Consider the following 23,028-nt stretch of genomic DNA (forward strand, 5'->3'; position numbering starts at 1 on the left):
TTTCTTTAGCTAAAGCTTTGACGAGTATACTAATAACCAAGGATTCACAAATGCACAGTACAGATGACAAGGTCGCAGCGGCAGCACAAAAACAGCCGACCGCAACGAACCGCCCGCTGTGTTGGCAACCTAGGACAGCTGCAAACACGCGGCCTGTTCAGGCAATAGTATAGTTTTGCCGGATGCCGGCACATCATAGAATGCGACTCATACAGCTGAATCGTAACACACAGAGTTTGTAGTCCATGCACGTACCAAAACGAGTGCAGACATGGAAATACACTTACACCTAGGAAATACACCAAAACATGCTACTTAGCTAGGAAAAAACATCTTTTCCTTATGTTTCACAAGTCACTCTAGATTTTTTTTTTCCTTTTTGTTTAAGATAAATAAATGGCTGCCTATAGACCAGCAATGCAGACACATGAAAAAAAAAAAAAGAGTTGTCTGGACCACAGTGGCACAGCGTCAGTCCGTGCTAAGCCTGCTCATATTTTTCACGTCCTTGCACTTTCCACAGTCGAAGATTCCCCTTCACATCATCATCTTGTTGTTTTGCCTCGTCGCGAAGACCGTTGCTCTGCCTATCACTGTCCCTGTGCTGCCAACTCCTCTTCGATCAACTTGCGGTACTGCGCGAAGCCACCTTCAATGCTTCTCACCGTGCGGTTGCTGCACACCCACAGTTCCTGGCACACCATTTGAATGAGTCGCTCGTCGTGGGACACCAACACCACACCGCCCTGTGTTATAGTGAGATTAAGGTAAATAACTAAATCAGTTTAGACTTACAAATTTGTCTTTGGACAAACTTTTACAAATTTGCCTATTACTTTCACTGCTGCTAATTGCACAGACATAGGTTTATTGCTAGAAAAGAAAGTTTCATCTTGCATCAATTTCAGCACCCGGATGCCTATTCAATTAAACTATCTCCGTTGCTTCAAGCTGCATTCTGCTGAAGTAATACAAATAAAGTCGTTGAAATAGTTATGCAGAAACACAGAAGCCGACCAAGCATATCTACAGAAAGGTGCATGTGCATGCAAGCACGCACAAAATAAATTGCATTCTTCTCCCCAAGTTCTCACGTACCTGGAACCTGTTCAGGGCATGTCCCAAGGCTTCAATGGTCTCTATGTCCAGGTGATTTGTAGGCTCATCAAGAATTAGGAAATGAGGCCTGAAAAAAAAAAAGCAAAAAAAAAGCAAGGAAGTCCACTAATATTTGACAGCGCCAAGCCAAACAATGGAGACGAAAAACCTGCACAAAATAAATGGTGCACACCTCCAGCGTTGATTACCCCCCCCCCTTTTTTTTTTACGATATAAATGAAATTACGATTATCTTGCTATATCAACTTTCCAGGATTACAAAAAAGTCTGTTTACTAACTTTGAGCAACCTAAAAGGGCAAACTCATCTTAGACATTTTTTGTTTATCTCTTCACTGATATTGATCAAAATGCACACGTTTGTGCAGTTTTTTTCTGCTGATTTCAAATATGTAATTACTTTTTCTGTAACTCATTTTATGTTTGAGAAAACCCAAGTTCATCCCCTATTGTTTAAGGCCACCATAGAAAAAAAACACTTAATTAAAAGTGATATTTAAGATATGGCAACAGACTAATGACTAGAGATTGAAAGTATGCAAGAGTTTTTGTTTTTTCACCCTTTCTTGATTATTTTACAGCAAAATGAACATTACATTTTCAAAATCAGTTTTAATTGTGTCACATATTTAATTAAAAAGGTTCGTGCTCTGAATTCTACTCCCATACTTGCATTCTATGCATGTACAGGTTCTTATTGCAAAAAAAAATTATTGTTTTGCCACTGCCCTAGCTACAGAGATTTTGAGGCCTCGAAATTGAACAGTCGTAAATTTACTTTTCTGAAAAAAGTGGAAAAAACTGCTAACATCCAGTTTCTTCAAAAAACAACCAATCACGGCTTGCAGGTTTTGCAATGCTCTAAAAAGCGCCCATAAGTTGGTAGTAGAGCTTCAGCCACAGGTGGTGGCAAATTACAAATTTTTTTGCAGGTTTTGCATTGTGCTAGCACCAAGAATTGGGACAGTTAGAATGTCGTTACAAAGAAAAATTACCATTTCCTGGTGGGTGAAAATTTGCATAGAGATAGAAAAATACTTGCAGAAACCAAATATGCCAATTTTTAAAAATGCATTTTTTTGTCACTTTTCGGTGCCAAAGACCAGTCTGCCCCCTTAACATAGCTGTACCCCTCGTAGGTGAAGCCATGTTCTGGCAGGATTGGGCCAGTACTCTGAATACTACACTGCTGGATGAAGTAGTCAGCCGGTGATGTGATGCAGATGTTTTACTCATTACGCGAAAATACGAATGGAACAAGCACTGCAAATTAACTGGGATTGCTATAAGGGCGATTACAGAAGTCTTCTCAGGTGTCTGATTGAACATACACTCATATCTGATTTATTACCAAGTCGCGTCTTGACACGAGAATAACTTCGTTGTATCCAAGAATTTGTTACAAATGTAGCAGCTAAAAAGGTTTGCAAGTTTCCAGTTCCCCACATGCCGTCAAGACCCAAAGAATAACAATAAGCTGTTGTGGGAACTTGATGGGGACATTACTACCAGTCTTATCATCGTTTTTCATTTCTGTTCATTTACTATCACCATTACTGTGCAGATGTGACAACAATATTGACATAAGGTGGGGGAAGGGGGGTTAAAATAAATGTGGTTGCAGCAATCTCACCGTAGCATAGACATGAGGGCAAATGCGACTCTGCTTTTCTGGCCTCCAGAGAGACTGCCGATGGTCTGTAATGCCAAGTCACCCGTAACACCAAAAGATCCCAACTGTTGCCTGTAGTACTCCGACTGCTTGCCTGCAAGAGAAGGAACAGATCCTTGCAGCTGCTCTTTCAATGTAGACATGTGCAGAACAGTCATTCGCAAGAAAGGAGCTGGGAAAGAGGTGCAATAATTGTGCTGCCACCCCAAAAGCCCGCTGTGAACAATGCTATTACAGTTGAACCCCTTTATAACCCAGTCTCTTGCATGAGGCTTCTCTTATAAGCAGAGCATCAGGTTCTCATTTTCTCATGAACCCCTATTCAAGCACAGGCACAGTGGTGTGTTGTACTCATTTGTCTCTTGAATCAGCGCCTCTTACAAAGAAGTTCAGCAGTATCTCCTTACGGCAGGTCACGCGGTATTGCAACAGAAATCTTTGCCGACACCCCTGACGTGTCGGGAATTGATCATGGAATATTAATTCTTGCAAAGAACTCACATTAATATATTTGTGGGAGTTAGTTGCTTAAAGCAATAAGATTGGAGCTGCTAACAAAAGAGGCACTAATGCAGAGCGGTGTCTCTGGGTTAGTATCGATTGCCTAGGGTTCTTTAACAAGCAGCTGCAACGAGAATGAACGCAAGAAAGAGCCACATGCACGCACCAGGAAACTGCTTGGCCATGAACTCTAGCGAGGAGATTCCCAGTTCCAGTTGGTCGACGTGGTGCTGTGTGAAGTAGCCAATCACCAGGTTCCGGTGCACGTGCCGCACTCCTGCTGTCGGGTTCAGCTCGCCATTGAGGATCTTCAGCAGCGTTGTTTTGCCAGAGCCGTTGTCACCCACCTGGTCGGAGAGACCACACACGCAGAATCGCAGTACAGCGCGGTACCAGTTCCAGAAAACAGAATCAATACCAGAATGGTTCATGGTGTAACAGCGCAATAAAAATATGAAGGAGAAAAAGAGCACATGAACAGAAGCTTGATTTATAATGGTTCAGTATCTGCTTGTTTTTTTCTTCTCTTTTGTGTTCTCATCCAATATTTTCCCCCTCCCCTCACTGTAACATTATGATTCAATACATACTGACCCCTCCCTCAGCTTACCCCTCATCTGCAATACCAAATGACTAAAATTGATTTCTGCCACATGGAGAGCTCTCATGATAAACCTTTTTTTTCCTACACTGGAATGCTGCGAACGCCACTGAAAATGAAACGTGCAACCTTGTGCTAACCAACAGAGTGCCATAGCAATGCATTACAGCAGGCCAACTGAGGCTATAGCTCTCCACAAATACGATTATATTATTCACGAGCCTCACCCTGTTTTACTTTCATGTATCAAAAGAATTTCGCCCTCATTCCTATGCACTAGTATTAACGTGTGCACAAGATAAGAAATAAGCATGTGGGCCAGTGATGTAACGAGACTGGTGCGCACATGATTCGTTAAAATGATAGTGAAGCTCTCGCATTCTGCATGCTATCCTTCAGAGTCCTTTCATCTCCGCTTACCAGTCAACTTTCCCCATACTTTCCTTCGTTTTCTTTTGTTATCAAAAGCTATTAACAGTTGTCACAAGACTGCAAGAGAGAACTCACGATGCAGATTCTTGATTGCATGTTGGCCGAGAGGTTGACACGCTCCAGCACGTTCTGGCCGGGGTTGTAGGCAAATGACACCTCGTCGAGTTGCAAGATGGGAGGGAACAGGGGCTCCGGGTCGGGAAACCGTAGCGTGACAGCGACCTCTTTTTCTACGGGCTTCAGCTCCGGTCTACAACAAGAAATGCAATTTCTTGCCCAATCACAACCTCCACTAGTCACAGCCTACGTAAGAGCAATGTCCGGCTAGCCTGGCTTTTGGAATTACTTGACTTTTGCAAAAGCAAAGCCATTTCAGATCAATCAACGTATTCTCTACACCGAAAAGTAGTAAAATCCTGTGCAAAAGTGCAGCCCTGTACTAAGCTTATGCCAAGCTCCTATTAGCCCCTGCGTTCATTAACTCAAATGATATATTCCTGAAAGTGCACGTCTCCTAAAGAGTACTGCAATCACTTCAGTTCTCAAGCCATTGAAAATATATGTGCTGGCAAAACGGCACCATTTTATAGATGGCCTCAAACGAGGCACTAGGTATGAATAAAAGTACCTGCAATGGGATAAAAAAGTAAGCAAAGGTGCATGTTTTAATACATGGTTGGCTTCTACAGCAACAGTATGAAGAGTCTATGTTACACATAATGACGAATTTGTTTTTATAAGCTTCACCAAATCACAGATGTGCAATGGAATGGAATGAAAAAACTTTATTTCAGTCCTGCAGGACGCGTCTTAGCGCGTAGCGGGCGTCTCCCACGTAGGAACCGACAGGGAGTACCTGGCGGCCGCTTCGTGGGCCTGCTGGACGGCCCATTGCTGGTAATATGAGAAGGAATACTTATAATGAAAAGAACTAACTGCAGTGCAGTGAAGCTTGCTGCCAGTGGTCACTCATTGTCGGAATAAGACTGCTTTGAGAACCGCAAGGCCTCCCACAGTCTGGTATGCACATTCCTCATGGAGTTATAGATAAGAAATATATAACAAATACTTTCCAAGACAAGCAAAGTTTTCGAATAAGCTTCATATGGACATACTCTCACAGTGGAAATGATAGCACGTTGAGCTATTTCACAGTCCCTTTCAAGATATATCTGGCTTTGACCATAGTACCATCGGATGGTAAGAACACGATGCTACGTAGGTAAAGCTGCCTAGCGTGTCACTTTAGTAGACAGCGATTTCACGGGATCATTACAAACAAGACACAAAGCTAAATCTAAATTTTTAGCACACAGGATTCTGTCTTTTTTGTCCACTGTTTGAGAAATGTTTTTCTTGCTAAGAAGCTTCACACAGAAGATAAATAAAACTGATTATTATTCACGTAAAACTAATAATTACTAATGTAAAGGCTGAAGCAATATCTGAACATCATGCGCAACGCTGATAAAGTACAGATGTAAATTGAAAGGTTCTCTTCAAATGCTAAATGTTTGTACGGTCTCATTAGAAAAATCAAGAATTCCAATTGACTGAGCAGTCTTGCGAAAATAAAAGTGACGAATCTTAGTACAGCCACCTAACTGAATAGGCAGCTGGGTGTTGATGACAAAAGTTAAGCTAAATGAGACAAACTGAGACTCACAATTTTTCCAGCATTTTCAATTTGCTCTGCACTAGGGAGGCACGCTTTGCATTGAACCGGAACCTGTCAATGAAGACCTGTTGAAGGAGAGAAACAAACCAATAAGATTCAACAGTGAGATCTATACTTCGTAACAACTAGGAATGCATACATAGTAAATTTTATATACGAAGCAAAATTTAAGTGAATAGCAACTTGGTTGAATAATTTCGAATAGAATTGTATAAATAGTAGGTGTGTGTGTGTTTATATATATATATATATATATATATATATATATATATATATATGCCTGTGAAATGTGAAAAGAGGCCGTGTGACGGACCACGAGCGCACTGCTATAGTGCTTCTATAGGCTTGACGTAAAACAAGAGCGCTAGACGTATCATACAGGAAACAATTTAGTCGGTGGTTTTTGAAAGTGCTTTACATTTCAGCATTCATATTTTGGGTTCCCAGTCCATAATTAAAAAAAGGTAATTAAGAATTATTGATTAGTATGGGGAGAAATAAAAAATGGCCTGAGTACCTACAGGCTAGTGCGAGTAGTACGCGTTTGGTTCAATTCGCCACTGAAGTGTCTTTCATTTTCAAATTCTTGGCTCAAGTTATGTGGGACACCCTGTGTGTGTGTGTTTGTGTGTGTGTGCATGCATGTACAATATTTTTTTTACCCAACTAACTTGTATAACATCTTTTCTTAACTGCCACAAGGCATGTGAAAATGACTTTTTTTTTTTGCACTATGAATAGTAGTAGGATTCGAATTTCAGTAGGACGTAATTGACAACCAGTAAAATATGTAACGTTTTAAGTTTACTATACTTGGAGCATATAAGGCTGCATAACAAACTCTTAGGCTTAAAAATGATTAATCGATGTGAGGGTAATATGTCCACACTTAGAGGCTCTGTAGCAACACAGATTTTTTCCTGGATAGGTGTTTTCATGGCAAAGCACTCCTAAGCTGCAGTGAAACCGTGTTTACAAACAGGTCACAAGCTGTCTAATATACAGCTTATCGTTCATGTCGTGTAATTTGGAATGAATGGGTACAAATGAACAAAATTTTAATTCATATCAAAATAAATTTTTGTCCAAACATTTGAAGTGCTTGAATATTCGCGCAGGTCCAGTAACCACCCAAGAAAAAATGTCCACTACATCCACAGCTACTGCTGTCCCTCCGGCAGAGCATTAGCAGAAATGCTCTGTCCAACAGTGCTTCCCGTGAAATCCCGAGCGAGCACCTCCCCCTCCTTTTTTTTGAGAGACTTTGGTTTCCAATTTGCACCAATGACAGAGCAAGCACAGCCACCCTCCCCTCCCACCATTTTCACTGTTTCATTCACTATTTTGGAAACACTGAATGCTTGCGTACACAATTAAGCATTTCATTAGCACGCATTTTGTAGCCTTAGCCGTCGCCTTGAATTCTGCTCTATGACCGAGCAAAGCCCCCCTTTTCCCCTTCAAACGCTGTCGAATTGCCTTTCGCCTTAGAGAGAGAGCTTGCTCAGAATTTGACAGTACTCCCTTTCGCAGATAGTTGACTTACCCATACAGACTCGCGTTCGCGTCGCTGCGTCTGTCAGCTTGAATACCTGAGTAAATTTCATCGCGGATTCTCACACCGCCGTTCAGCCAACCGTAATGCTTCAGGTAGTTATGACAAACCTTTAACTCTTAGTATTAATAGTTGTTGACTTTTTACATTAGCCGAGAAAAAGCACTAACAGTTCGAGCGGAAACCTGCTAGCATGACTCTTGCAGGTGAAGGGCAGGCACACTGCAGCTCTGTGGGCAGCATAGGTCAGTAAACCCACTCATGAGTCGTCTGACTAGGACTCAGATTGAGCTGCCAGTCTGAGTGAGTCCAGGTGAGTATTATTTTTGTGAGTTTGAGAGAGTCCGGTTGAAGAAAGCTTTCGCGAATGCGAGTCCGAGTGAGTTCGGCTCAGGAAAAGTTTAGTGAGTCTGAGTCCGAGCGAGTCCAAAGAGCAATATATATTTCTTGAATGAGTTCCACTTTTTTATGCCGACCTAACGTGAACAGAGCTTAAAATTTTTTTCTTAGATTGTGACCAAGTAATGTTTGAAAGCGAATTGAGTTGTGCTAGACTTCACGCAAAATTGAGGCAAGAATTCAGTGTTTCATCACCTAGTTTCAATTAACGGTTCTCCATGGATTGGTCAGCACTGGCAGAAACTTGCATCTGCATACCTGTACGTGTGCCTTGTACTGTTGCTGTGCCTCATACTCGCGCTGCTGGTTTTTGAGCCGCTCAGTCATGACCTTGACAAAGTTCTCGTAGTTGCCCCGGTAGCCTGTGATCTGCTGCGAGTGGAAGTGCAGGATGTCGGTGGGCACGGTGTCCAGGAAGAGCCGGTCATGGGAGACAACTAGAAGAGTCGTAGGCCAGTCCTGTAGAAGGGATGACCATGAAGCGCATAAATCCACCAACCAATGTGGCACGCGCTAGTATAATAGGCACAGCAAGATAAGTAGCAAGAGACACAAAAGCAATAAAAATACAGTAATATGAGCATTCAGTTTTACCAATAGCACACTGATCAAAACTTTACATTTCAATTAACTCAGATCATTAGTATGTTACAGGCCCCACAATTTGGTAATCTGGAAGATATGCCTTCAACAGCTGACATGTAGCCATTCACTTGATGTTGCAATGAAAAACAAAGCCAAATAAATTTAAAACTAACAGTGCTAGAAAACATGCTACTAGTTAACATGCAAGTCATAATCTATTAATAATACACCACATTGCCTGTATGAAATGAAAGACCATAGCGGAAGACAGAGCATCGCACAAAATACTACGACAAATCAAATTGACCTAAATACGAAATGGCACTGCCAACACAACTAAAGTCAATGCGCTGCACAACGGCACATGCAACAGCAAAAAACATTAAAAAAGCACAATGTGCAAAAGGCACGGCAGATGTATCTTTTATAAGCTGTAGCGAAAAATAAAGATCAAGTGAAAATTATAATACTTACTTGAAGGTAGTTTTCTAGCCAAATGATTGCTTTCATGTCCAACATGTTTGTAGGTTCTGTGGGACAGAACAGGCTTACAGTCAGTGATATGCACTCCACACAATCAAAGTTCAACGCAAGAACTGTAACACGGGCGGTGTACACATGATTAAGGGCCAAACTCCATAAGCGCGAAAATGCACGCGACAGCGACGAGCGACGCTATGAGCGACGAAACATGGCGTTCGCGCGACGTGTCGCGGGGTAGTTTTCGCGCGATCGCTCGGTTCTCCTGATTTGGAAACCGTCGCTCATCGCCCGGAAGTGCTGGGCTCAAGCAGCCAATAGCGAAAAACCGGAAAAGACAAAGACATCATAGGTGCACGTGACCCTGCCCAAGTCACGTGGGCGCAACAAAAAATAACGCAATGTTTATTACGCATGTGCATATAAAAAAGTGCTGCAAGGCAATAATAAACACTTTCCGTTCCATTACACAACAATATATCTTATTTTTAAATTGGAAACCGCTCGCTACGCGGCTTTCTTGGTGCGAGTTGACGGCCTCATGCCAGCAACAGTGGAATTCGCTCGCCGAAGCCGTCGCGTGAATGGAGTTTGCCTGCGCTAGCGACTGATCGCGCGACGCCGATCTACGTCGCGTCGCTCGTCGCTGTCGCGTGCATTTTCGCGCTTATGGAGTTTGGGCTTAAAGGTTTTAGATAGATCATTACAAAAAGCTACGTCTTCTCGACACCCGAGGATGTGACACAATCTTATCAAGACCTCACGTGCTTAAGCAAAAGCCAAGAGACACTTAGATGTCGATGCAACCACAAAATGGGACATAGGCGCATGGGTTAGGCCTTTAGGTAACACAGCAGTGCAGTGTTCATTGTTTCCCCAGATTCACGCACTGCACGCACGACAATTAGCAACATCTGATATCATGCTCACTTTCTGTCCTTTTGCCTACCTCTTTTCAAATCCTAGCCTTGTCTGTTGCCAGCGTCAATCTTTGCGGCACATCTGCATCATATCGTGAGTATGGTAGCTTAACTTTCTTCTGGTAAACCAACAGTGCATATACCTAGCTGCAGAACAACACAGTTCCATTTCCCATGAACTCCAATGTGAGTTGACGGGAACACAACTGTAGTGGCCGAGAAAAGCCAATAGAGTAGTGAAATGCTAAAACCACTTCAAGGCTGAGTGGCATTTCTTTCCCAGATATTTTGAATGTGAGAACCTTCATTCAAAGAGCTAAGAATAAATAGAAAATTTCTCTCAGTTTCCCGGTACATGCGTAGAGCTTTTGAGTCAAGTGCCATGGCAAAAACAATAACGCATTGTACAATTCAAAAAGCAACAGGAGACGTGCGCAATACCTCCAATCTTCCCATAAATGTAGAGCTATGCCTTGGTAGAACGGAAAGCAAGCGGAAGAACAATAATACGTATTGTAGTAATTTAAGAACACTAAAAAGATACATCTAGAGCAAGTACTATATTGCAGGTCAGAGCATTTGGGGCAGCTTACCGTCAAGCAACAGTAAGTCAGGCCTGAAAAGAAAAAGAAAAAAAGCTGTGTCAAGGCAACATGCCAGAAAAGAAAAAAATCAAAATTGCGTGCGTACAATACACATGGACCAAAAGAGTGCCTGTTCGTTGTGCACCCTGAACTGTTGCAACCGATTGCATCTACACAACAAACGCTTTCGAAATGCAATTTCAAAAAGAAAAAATTAGTTACTGCAAATATGGCAGGAAAATTCTCTCACCGGTCATCGTTTCTGATGCATAAAGGAATGGCTGCTATGACTCACCTCGTGAATAGTGCTCTTGCCAATGCTATTCGCATTCTCCATCCTCCGGAAAATTCTCTGTGGGTTGTGATAAAAAAAGCTTGTGATCACACTCCAATCCCTTCATTAAAGACATAGCATCCTCTTCACCAGAATGTGGCGATAGATGCTCGCCAAGCTATTAGAGTAACCACAATACACTCGAACCTCATTATAACAAACTTGCATCTTACATGAAAATAACTTTGTTATATCTTAAAATCGTTATAAAGGTTTTTTTTTAACACTAAAGCTATTGCGAGACTATTTTTCATTTACTTCGTTATAACCAATATTTCATTATATCCGAATTCATTATATCGAGGTTTGAGTGTAGCTTCAAATCCTGCTCTACAAACTAAGTACTGAGCATCCGACAAGCTAAAATCACATTTTACACCCATTAAAATGTGATTTCTTCCTGTGGTGCTTTAGGCGTCTAGAATTACCCCCCATTAAAATGTGGCCTGGGTAACCAGATATCAAAAGTGCGACATTCTCAGGAGCTTGCTTGTATGGTTGTTACCAGCTTGCTGTGACCATCGCTAATTACTTTTTATAATTACTCCTCCATGGGAGTAAGCATATTATGGCATTTCATTATGACGCATCGAGTTGATTTCATACACTTGTAACGGCAAACACATACCTCCTCATATTGACAATATTTCATCTAATTAAGTTTGGAACCTTGCGCACTTTGCTTGAGCTTTTGATTTCTTGCAAACTTTCCTTCGGATTTTTCTCCCCTTGCATTGGAAAAATCGCATAGTCTTTGTTTGTATTGTTCATTTCTCGAACTTTGTTGAAATAGCTTTAGTTCACTCTAGCAACTTTCGGGAAAAACTGTGAAAGACATCATGCAATGGTCAGCAGTTGAAAGCAACAGCAACGTAGTAACATTAACAATAATACGCATGTGCCCCAATATTCACTGCAAGATAAAACAAATTGAAGGAGGCAACGAACATGAAAACACATTTGTTTTGCCCAGAAGAATAGAACATAAATACTCCTTTCAGGCAAGCTTAGCTTTAGAGAAGCTTTCACAAGCAGCACGCAAGAAAAATACGGGTGACAGGAAAGAGGAGACAATGCTGTTGGCTCTCACGATCCGTGCTTACGAGCACAGCTTTAATCGTTTCACAACACGACCATAGGTGAACCAACAGCCAACTCAGCTTCGCTTCCAGCAAGTGAGTGTCAAATTAAAATCAAGGGCGTTCAAGCCTGTAATGATTGTAGCCTGTAATGATTGTAAAGTCATAACGAACACTTACCACAAGGGCAGGCTTAATGAGCAAGAAAAGCAAATTAACAAAATAAACAACTGTAGAAACCTCACAAGTTCAAAAAGTTTGTTGGCACGAGGATGACTAAAATGTGAGAAAATACTTGGAAATATGCGCACCAAATAACCGGAGCCGAGGTTTTGGAATAAAATTGATGAAATGCGCTTCATTGACTAATAACGTTTTACTGTCAACTCAAAGAAAATAGAATTGATAAAAAATACTAAAATTCCAAGATTTATTTGGTCTTGCAGATTGAGGTCGATTTAAAGGGGAACTAACAAATATGAAAAATGGAGTTGAGCAAAGTGAATGAGGAAGACGTACCGGGTTTTCTTTTGCTGCATTGCAGGGGAAAAGCCTAGACCGGCTAGGATGACCGAAGCCCTTGCCGGCGCCTTGTCCGCGTCAATGTGCTGCAGTTCTGCATAGACCTGGCTCAACCGTTCATTCAGAGCAGGGTCATCTTTTTCAGCCCTGTAAAACGGAAAAGCCAGTCTTGTAACCTGTCTGCACAACATCAAAAACGCTGCCCAAAGAAGCACAAGTCTGTAGGAAGCAAGAATGTAAGCTTCTTTGTCAGCATGCATTTGAAAAAATGTTATACTTCAACACATAATGCCCTCTACGTAATCAGGACGGCCATATCCCCTTTAGCTGCAGTGGCAATGTTTGTGTATGCAACTTTTTTATGCTAGTTCTGTCAGGTTGTGGCCAAAAGAGAGCATAATACATGACTTATTGGATTAATTTAACATTCTGCGTAGCCAACATGTCTTCACTTAACTTCAGTGTGCTGCATATGACTGTAGCAGACTTCTTCGACGAAGGCACTACATTGTTTTTTGGGTCGTTCGAAGTGACATTTCCAGCAACCAACATGAAAAGTATTAGTTTCCTTTTCTCAAAGTGAATGCAGCCAAAAACTAATTTCACACAGATTTGGAGCCCACAATTTCATTCTATGTCAAGATGTAACATGACTGACTGGATAAAAATGAAATACTTAACTTCATGCTTATTACAATGAATTACAGAAACCGACACAACACAGCAAATTGCTTCATTTCCTTTCTTAGAATTAAAGTATGCAAATTTGATGCATTTGTAGGGACCGAAAGGGTTATAGTAAAAAACTGTGTGGTCAAGGGTGGGGAAACAAATCTCCTGTATAAACTACATAACCCAACAAATGACAGCACTTCGCTTGTCAGCTTATTTATTAAGTCAACCTGGCCCCAACTGTTGACACCAAGATGGGGTTTCAGAAATGATGCTGTTTTGCTATGCTCAAATTTCGCCACAGCCAGCGTTCTGGGTCGAACAGAAACGTGACTTCACAAGTATGTGTGTGTGTTCTTATTTTCCTTTCCCCCGCACCTCTTCAGGGTTAGTTTCGTGACAACAAATAAAACATTTTGCTGACAAGCCATTAAACACGATAGTCTACATCACTTGCGGCCATACTCTAAACTCCCTTCAGCCCCTTGTGCAAATCGCAAAGCGTACAAAGCTAGCCTATGTTATTGAGATCATTTCAGTTAGCATTGTAGTTCAGATTCATCAGAAATATTAGCTCTGTCTAGTATTTAGTGAGGGTTTAATAGAATGCCAGAATTGGATTATCGCAATACGAATGATCATATCAACATTTTCTTACACTTCAGGCAACCACAATTATGAACACATTTGTATGTTACCCCCAGTGTCCTAGAGAAAAAAAAAGTTCACAAAAGCTATTCATTCAATATTAGACTGCTGCCAAGAATTCACACCAGCAGAGAAATAAATCACACCTGGTTTTAGAAACAATTACGGTATATGCTTGCCAAGTTCATCTTGACTCTGGCAGATGGCACCACTTATTTAGCCTTTCAATGTTCATGCCTACGGTATCTATCATAACGCTAGTGCAAAGAAGCGTGTGGACACTCTGAAACTTTCTCTTGGTAAAACACTAATAAGAAGCGCTGTTATGCAAGACACACGCCCCAATGCCTGTTGCGCAAATGTTTGTGGCATACAGTAAGAGAACTTTCCAATTTATGTAAATACTTGCTGCCTTTCCCATAAAAATCAAAAGCAGGAAATGACCGAGTCATTTCATTGCAACACAAGTTTTCCCAAGCTAGTAACAAGTTGAGCACACTCACACTTTGGCAGTGAGCTCTTTCTCTTCGTTGAGCAACCGCTGCCTCCTCTCATCACAGGAGAGGACACTGTCCAGTGCCGTGGTGTCATCTCCGACCACCTCCTGCTCAACGTGCAGCACTGAGATGTGTGACGGAATCCTGAGCTGACCACTGGAAGGAGTTTTTACAATTTGTGACGTAGTTTTTGTGCAGAGCAAGAAAAGTTTAAAAACAAGGTGAGAGTGCAAAGAGCAAATGACATTGAATTAGTCGTACTCTAATCTGCCACATTTGAAAAATCATAATTAGCAAAACAAAGTACTCAGATGTCCATTTTAAAAGTGCTTGAAATCACACAGAAACTTTACACAGGTTTTCTTACTATGAAAGTATAGCAGCGAATTAAAGGTTTCTATTTCTGGTGCCTGTACTAGACCTACACTCGGTGCTTTCTCAGGGTAGTCAATTCACCAAGACAGTTAAACAGAATACTAGTACACAGCTGGGTAGAAGTGCCTCTATTTACCACAGAAAGTAGTGATTAAAGGTAACAAACAAGCCTGACATGGAAATTGTATGGTGGTGATTAGCGACTACAAAGGGCAGAAGATGCGATTTTAAACCGAAGGCTGTGTACCCTTCGGTTCAAAGAAGTTGTGCTTCAAGAGAAAGCAAAAGTCACATATATGCGACGCACCTAATAACTCCCTGTACATAACCGAAATCTTTGATAGAACCTGGTGAGCAGACAACCAAACCAAATTTCCCTTAATCTGACTGTTGAAAATGCTCGATGATGGCCCATCCCAATACCAGGCTTTCCAATCACTGTTTTCTTTCTCTTCATGTTCTTCCTCAAAAACAAAAAGCTAGCCTACCTAGAAAGCATCCTCAGAAGTGTGGTCTTTCCAATACCATTGCGGCCCACAAGACCATAACGCCTCCCACAAGCCAGTGTCAAGTTGGCTCCCTGAAGGAGCGTTCTGCAATAAAGAAAGTAGTTTATGCACACATACACACACACTTCACTATTCCCCCAAGTACACCAGTTCCCATTCACTTACTTGTCACCAAAGGCAATGTCGAAATTTTCCACACGAATGTCTTGTGTTCGGTTGCTGCCCTTGCTTTCCATACGGGCTTCTCTCTTGCTGACTGCTTGACTTGCCGTAGCAGCCTTCAACACTGGCTGACTGCAAGAGCAGATTGATTAATATGTGGGGTTTAACGTCCCAAAACCACCATTTGATTATGAGAGACGCCGTAGTGGAGGGCTGACTGCAAGAGCAGCGTTTAAATAGTCAAGTCAATTAAGAACTATGCTCTTCAGTGTACCTGCGAGTACTACTACACAGCCCGACAGTATACTAACAGTACACATTTATACGTTAAAGAAAACACGTTTTGTGAGCTTGTAGGAGCTCATTGTCAGCTTATACTGAGAGATCATTCTATCATTCTTTGAAACACCTAATGTCATTCAATTCACCATCACTGGCTCGTTACCAGAACAGCAAACGAAAGGCAAAGTTATCTTTTGGATTGATGTTCAACGAAAAATACGAGACAAACACTTACACCGGGGTCACCTTCTCGCCACTGACTTCCCGTTTCTCTTGCTTCTGCTTCAACTTGGCCTCTGCTTTTTCTAGCTTCTTTTGGTCCACTTGCTGCCGAAACAAAATAAATGGCTTGGCAAACCACAATTATTGGCATTAAATTGTTTGATCTGATGCTAATGCATGCCACATGGCTACTAGCGTGCAAGGTTGTTACACTAAGAATGTAAAAAAAAAGGCATCTACAACAGAATATTCCTGGTTGCTTTTGTTGTACAGTAAAAGATTGTTAATTTAAATTTCATGGCTACCAAGTTATGTCCAAATAAGTGAAATGCGAAATTATAAAATGCATCAAGAAAACTATAAATATGAATTTTCATTTTCTTAGTGAACACACACACCCATGACCTATTCTACATAATAACAGTGTAAGAGTTGCAATATAAGCCGTTAGCAGCTTCGTTCAGAATATGAGCTTAGCTAAAGACCATAGTGTAGCAAGCCAAAACGTGATCTGAACCCATTTTTGAATAGATAACACCAGGACCAAAACCGCTGCACTCGCATGACGATAATTACTGTGCTGAAAAAAAAAAAGGCCAGTAACTGACTGTTTGTCTATCACAATGCAGCGAGTGAGTTTTATGCTACCATGTGGACTGCTGCTGAAGCTTCAATCATGTGAGTTTTGAGACATTGCGTGTGTACTATCCGAAGTCAAAATAAAACTGTGCCGCGCCCACTGGGGAAAAAAATCGAGGTCACTGAATTAGGGGGCACCGACACAAAATTTTGCGGTCGTGATAGCCTGCACTATCAATTTCCGTGAACATGCCGATATCATCTGAAAAGCATCAACGGCGAATACAACATGGAAAGTACCGTACATGAATTTAAGTTTGAATTTGGAAGGTAGGAAGGTATTGACACCATTTATAAAAGTGACCCTTGGTGACCCCCTTACTTCCCTCACATCACCAGGCTGCAGGTAATAAAACAAGTTATGATGACATTATAGCCTCTTTTTTTTTTTTTTTTTTGCTGTGTTTGTTCCAGTAGTCTATACTCCTCCGCGGCTGCTCGCAAGTCCATGGCTGCGGTGCACTCATTGAAATTTTTTGATCTGGCAACACTGTTGCCTCATTTCCTGTTCAGAAGGGCTTCTTGATGCGGACCATGAAGAAGCACGTCGCAGTTCTGTGTGCCGACGCGGTCGAGCACTACATATGCTAGGTGGCTATAGTTGCACCCGGAGGCTTGTATTTTTTAGAGTCTCTCAAACCGAAACTGAAAATAGTGGGTAATAGAGAGCTTGTAATTATCTGTCGCCTGCTGCAGCAAACGATATGCCATGTTATGACTTTTTACTGGGCAACACACTGTAACAAAAAAAAAAAAAAACGCGAGGCCAAAAGTTTTGCGTCATTATCCATTTATGACAACCGCAGCATTTACGCAGTTCTGGATGCACGTGTGCAGCCTACGCCCGCAGTCACAATAAAATGCCGAGCACAGCCTCAGCTACTGAATAAACCTGGCTGGCTAATGCACAATCATAGGTGGAAACTACGAAGCTCTGAAGGCACACCAAAAACGAAACGACATCTTGTTGCAGCTACAACCCCAGTCACTATAAATGTGATTATAGATACCGCCCATGCCAGCTTCTGTGCACCAAGTGAATTACAAAACTAAATGAGTTTGCTAGGGCCACCAACACTTTGGTCACCAACAACACGATTGTGGTAAGATATTGGATGGTAAGCACGCCTTCCTAAGGGCTCGCTGCCATTTGGAGTTGTTCACAAACGTTTCCACTTCTTTGCATCGCAAATTTGCAGCGATTTGTGCTTAGAATGCTATCACACAAATTAACTAAGTTGTGGCCAAATATGACCAAATTAACGAGAGTTCAATGCAATTAAACATTACATGTGCTTGCCAAGGCCATAGAACACATCTGAATTATCCAAATTACCGAGTTAGCAAATGTCTAATCAGCGAGCTTTAACTGTATAAGTGAAGTGTCCCAGGCTATTAAAGAGAACCACTTTTATCGTCAAATCTTTGTAGAGCAAAACAAAATACAAGCAAGAAAAATAGCATCAGTAAAACCGCCACTGTGAAACCTAAAAAGGTATTCAAAATAAAAAGTAGAAAGCAATTTGCTGTAAGGAGGAGCCAAATCTGCAGTTGCAGGTGATGCCCGTGGCTCTATCAATTTTGCCACAACAGGGAGTGGTCCCCCCTTGAATTTGTCATTTGTTCCCTGCCCAGCTCTTACGTTGCACAAACAGTGCGGACCCCTATCAAAGGAAACGCTTGAGCCTGTCTGCTTCCATCGGTTTCAGTCGAGAGTTAAAAAGCCCCGTAAAAATATGGTTGCGTTGATCATGTCTTTTTTGCCCACTACAACTTCTACACCAAGAAGATGAACAGTTATCCAAGTTTGATTAGAAGCTTGCTGTTCCTCTTAAGTGTAGATCCAACTGTGCTTTAAATACACACAACAAACACACACACTTTCTTAAAGAGGCCACGCGACACTTTTTTTCCGCACAGTCAGAAAATCCTGCCGATCAGTAGTTGAGGCACCTGAGAACACATGAGACTAACATTCTAGCGCAGTACATGGTTAGCAAATTTAACTCCCAAAGTCAGCTACAAATCGTTCCCTCTTCTTTGCGAGATGTTTCAGCGCGCGAACAAAGGGAAAAATGGACAGGGTAGGCAGAAAGAGCGCTGAGTTCCAACTAACTTTATTTCACAGAGTGGCAAGAATATATACGTCTAAAAAAGTTTTTTTTTCTGCACCAGAAAAATTGCAGAGGCTTTGCAAACGGGTCAATACACCTCACGCAAATTCTGCCTCGTGCTCTGTCGCGCACAGGACACGCTACGTCCCATGCGCAGTGGGAGTCGTATACTTGATTCCACTGACGTGTGGGTGCATCTATGTCAGGCAAACCGGCAGGTGCATAAATGACCGCCTCCGAGAACACCGAAACAATGTGCACAATGTGGTACAAGGGCATCATGGCATTCATTGCTGAGATTGTGGGTGCACACCCCTCTTTGATCAGTGCTCTATATTGGCAAGGCACAGGGACCAGCTCACCCGAGAAATTATCGAAGCAGAAAAAATACACGTGCTAGGATATAAATGCGTAAGCACTTCATCGGTTGCTTTATCACAGGCTGAACATAATTACCTGGCTGGGCTTTGAGGCAATAGAGGACCCGTCACATGTGCCTTGTTACTGATATGTAGATTAGGCTTGCATTTTACCTTCATGCTCTGTAATCTTCCTTTTTTAGACGTATATATTCTTGCCACTCTGTGAAATAAAGTTAGTTGGAAGTCAGCGCTTTCTGTCTACCCTGTCTATTTTTCCTTTGTTCGCGCACTGAAACATCTCGCAAATATGACTACGAACCAACTAGCCCAAGCTTCCACTATTGTGCGTTCCCTATTCTTTTTACTTATGATGCCGCATACCCAAAGTCATGGCCACTGCTTGATTTGAACATCGTGATCTGCATAGTCACCAAGGCCTTCGTGTGCTAGCACATGTGTGCGCTCGCGATAACATTGAAATTAAGGCACACTTTTGAAAAAGAAAAGTCCTCAAGCTCATGACGCGCACGTCTCGCAACTTCTTTCCTCTGTGTCATCTCTTTTTGCTTAGCTTCAAGCAAACTCGTCAGGATGGAAGAAGAGAAAAAGCAATTACAGCATGCAACAAATCTCCAACTCCACTCGTACTTGATGCATTCTGAAAATTCTTGAGGGGTAGTCTATTCACGAGGCAACAAATTCCCTTAAAGGGCCCCTAAACCACCCAGAGGTCAAAATTTAGTTGTGGTGCAACAACTGTGCACCATTCAACAACGAACGTGCAGCCATGAGAATTTCTCTAAATATTGCAGTAATAGCGAAGTTAGACACGTCTGATGATAGAAGTGCGGCAAAGTCTCATTTCACTCTTTCCTTGTTGGCTGGTCTTGACCTCAATTTCACCCTGTCTACAGCAAGCTAGTTACATTTCATGCCTGCAAACTTTCAAACTTTATTGCTCCACATAACTGCTCACCATGGTTGGCAGCATCTCCCGTCCCTTGGTATTGTTTACATCACTCCAACAGATCTGTCTTTTGCATTACGTGGCTGGCCGAGCACCATTTTGTCCTTTAACAACAACTATAACATTGGCTACCCCTGCTTGCTCTCCAATCTACTCCTATCGCTATCACATTACCCCTATCTATCGCTACCATATTGGCCCTATCATAGTCCATATCAACATAGTATGTCACATGGTTCTTGGCTGTTCTTCAAGTTTCCTTGTTATCACCAAGCTTCTTCCCAGTACATGCGTACTGACAGAATGCAATGATTGTACACTTTTCACTTTAGGGACAGCGGTGTGCTGCCTATCACGATTTTAGACAATTCTGATGAATTTGCTCCAGTTTATATAATTTGAAAATAACTGGCATGCATGCACACACACTACAACATGGTGCCTTTTCAATATATAAGAAGCGAAACTCTTTTCTGGGGCAAAGAAAACTTGAAGAGATGAATGCGACATGCTCGTCCAGATGGATAAATACTTCGTGATACTAACCCAAGAGTGCAGTGTAAATGTGCAACAAGAAAAAAAAAAAATGAAATCCCATTTTTGGATGTCAAGACCTGCAATGCGCGAGCATAATGCCCAGTCATTACGCCCAGATCTAGCAGGCCTCTGCTAATGGTTGTGCACACACGCCACCCGAAACATAATGTGCATAACTGCAACGCTCTGCAGGATCCCAGTCACACAGCCCCATAATAACTGCATTCAGCATTCCATACCAGTGCACTGTCCCTCTGCTTCATCCAGATGCTCTGAACTTCATCGGTGGTGTTCTCAAACTCGGCAGCCAAGGCTTTTAGCTGCACCGGTGCGTTAAGGACTTTCGCAGGCGCGCTGTGGCTGTCGCCATTCTGAATGTCAGACTCCCTAGTTGAAGAAAAATTACAAGAACTAGGATGTGAGAACACGAACCTTTGCTTTAGGTTTCAATCAATGAATCAATCAAAAGTTTATATGAACGGAAAATTATATATGGCCTTTCAGGCCTGAAAGCTGCAGCAGGTGGTTTGACTGGGTCACTGAAGACACTTAAATTAGCAGCATATAATGGTCAGAGCATGAATATGCCTATTAAATTATAATTACGGCATACATGAGTAACACTGCAAATTTCAGTAAGGATCACATCAAATAATAAACATAGCATAGTGAGAATGACAACAGGATTCACATAAAACGTTCACTACCGCATAAACAACTTCACCATGCTGTCACCACCTCACTCAGCCATAGCTCATGCATTACGGAATTACGAAACTGCAATGGGTTACGAAACTACATGTAATTACTTTTAGTAAATTAAATTTCAAGGCAGTTTTGCAATTTATCAAATACATCATTTTGCTCAATAAGGCTCACTGTGACTAAATTACGATTTTGAGCAATAAATTACACATAACCAGTTACTTTATTGATAACAGCAGATAAAAGGAGATGCACCTTTGTGAACTATTAAACTTGGCGGAAACTGCAGCATAAAAATTGTCATTCCACATGCAGTGTTGAGTTTGCACGCATTGCAGCAGACAAGTTTGGCTGCTCGGCGTAAAGTGGTTACATATTAAAAGAATTGATTTTCACAAAACACCTAGATATAGAAAGCATCACGACAACATGACCCCATGTTAAGCGCAACGTGTTCACATGTGTGCGACACTGCGCCAACCTCTAGAAGCATGCCAATAAAGCGAATTTCTAGACTCCATACAATGCTGATGCTTTTTCAAAAGATACAAAATCAGAGGATATTCTCAAAAGCAATCGCATGCGAATATAAACATGGTCTGCAAGGCTGCAAAAGATGCAGCGGAACGGCCTCTTTAAGCGTATTAATGCAATGTAGATGTAAGCTTAGAGAAAAGTAATGCACAAGTAATCTCAGACGTATGTGCGATGCATCAATGACTTTCTTAACGACGTATTTCGTAACTGTGATCAATTACGTTTTTTAGAAGTGGCGATTGTAATTTTGTTGTTTTCTGAAGCACCCACCACTCAAAAACACCCGAATAGATCGCATAACTGAAATAAGCCCTCCGAGCTTAAGAAAGGGAATCTTGTTTCTGATTCAAGGTCGCACTAGGGACGGGAAGGGGGGGGGGGGTGAAGAATTGATACGTCAGGTCAGTGACCACGCGCGCTTCCTTTTTTGCGTCCCGTTCTCACAATCATCAAGGCGTGAAACAAAAACAACAACGACTACACAAAAAAAAAAAAACGTCCAGCCCTCACCCTTTCATGACGTGGAGCAGCCGGGCGCAGATCTCCCGGATCTCATCTTCATCTTTGGTGTCGCCCGCAATCTGCAGCAACATCTCTCCGACTGCATCGTAAACCTCTTCGCAGGTTGAGAAGTCTTCCTTGCCGCCGTCCAAGACGCCTGCACGCGCAAAATGCGAAATCCCCGGACTTAGCACTATCGACGCAGTTTCTTTGTGTCACGTGCTTTTGCAGTTCAACGCATTCGCGAGGAGTGAGACTAGCGAGAGCGATAAACGGTTGACAGCTACGGCAAAGGCGAAACTAGCGAGCGGGGCTCGCGAACAGGCTCAGACCACTGAACGCCCAAAACGCCTGCCGATGCATTTAACGTGGCTAACGACGGGCCAGAGATGCGTTTACGATTCCAGAACGGCGAATTACGATCGCGCTCTTCCCAAGGCCAAGTATGCCTAATAATTCTAAGCTGGAACGACGCGGCCTGGACTCGACTTATGAATGGGTCGGCCGATACGCCGACCGACGTTAACTATGGTAATGACCGTGTCGACGCGGTTAGTGAAGTTTGTAGTGCACGAGCGACTCCGGGAGCGTTTCTGGATTGAAACAGTTCACGTACCTTCGAGGTAGTCGAATAGATCTTCGTCAATATCGGGGAAAGCATCGCTTAGCACGTCTTCGACAGCTTCCATCTTGACAAAAAAAAGATGGGTGGGTAGGTTGCCAACATAAATACATGATGTCTCTAACGCTAGTGCTCTTAGATAAAAAGTGCAAAAACCTAAATACTGCATGCAAACTTTGAACCTGGTATATGGTAATAAGTACTAAACTTGTCAAAG

At 42.1% G+C, this 23,028-nt stretch overlaps 1 protein-coding gene across 1 annotated transcript; it reads right to left on the reverse strand.

The window, feature by feature from the left end:
- Positions 1–315: 315 nt before the first annotated feature.
- Positions 316–22,948, reverse strand: LOC119176293 (ATP-binding cassette sub-family F member 3). The gene is made up of 18 exons (XM_075889293.1): positions 22,806–22,948; positions 22,199–22,346; positions 20,686–20,833; positions 15,841–15,932; positions 15,327–15,455; positions 15,141–15,245; positions 14,284–14,433; positions 12,458–12,607; positions 10,821–10,877; positions 10,535–10,557; positions 9,016–9,071; positions 8,215–8,415; positions 5,991–6,067; positions 4,400–4,574; positions 3,458–3,638; positions 2,752–2,884; positions 1,099–1,186; positions 316–746 (listed from the first exon to the last, which is right to left on the reverse strand). Exons 1-18 carry the CDS (start codon positions 22,876–22,878, stop codon positions 591–593), a joined length of 2,142 nt encoding a protein of 713 aa, XP_075745408.1. The 5' UTR covers positions 22,879–22,948; the 3' UTR covers positions 316–590.
- Between the last annotated feature and the right edge of the window lie 80 nt (positions 22,949–23,028).

The sequence above is a fragment of the Rhipicephalus microplus genome, chromosome 3 (assembly GCF_043290135.1).
Source record: "Rhipicephalus microplus isolate Deutch F79 chromosome 3, USDA_Rmic, whole genome shotgun sequence".
NCBI classification, from domain to species: Eukaryota; Metazoa; Arthropoda; class Arachnida; order Ixodida; family Ixodidae; genus Rhipicephalus; species Rhipicephalus microplus.

Excerpts from the sequence above, each read along its gene's own strand:
- LOC119176293 (XM_075889293.1), bottom strand. The coding sequence starts at position 22,878 with ATGGAAGCTGTCGAAGACGTGCTAAGCGATGCTTTCCCCGATATTGAC. Across the intron at positions 10,878-12,457 it reads ATGCAGCAAAAGAAAACCCG|AGAATTTTCCGGAGGATGGA; the intron begins GTACGTCTTCCT and ends CACAACCCACAG. Across the intron at positions 3,639-4,399 it reads TGCAATCAAGAATCTGCATC|GTGGGTGACAACGGCTCTGG; the intron begins GTGAGTTCTCTC and ends CTCTCCGACCAG.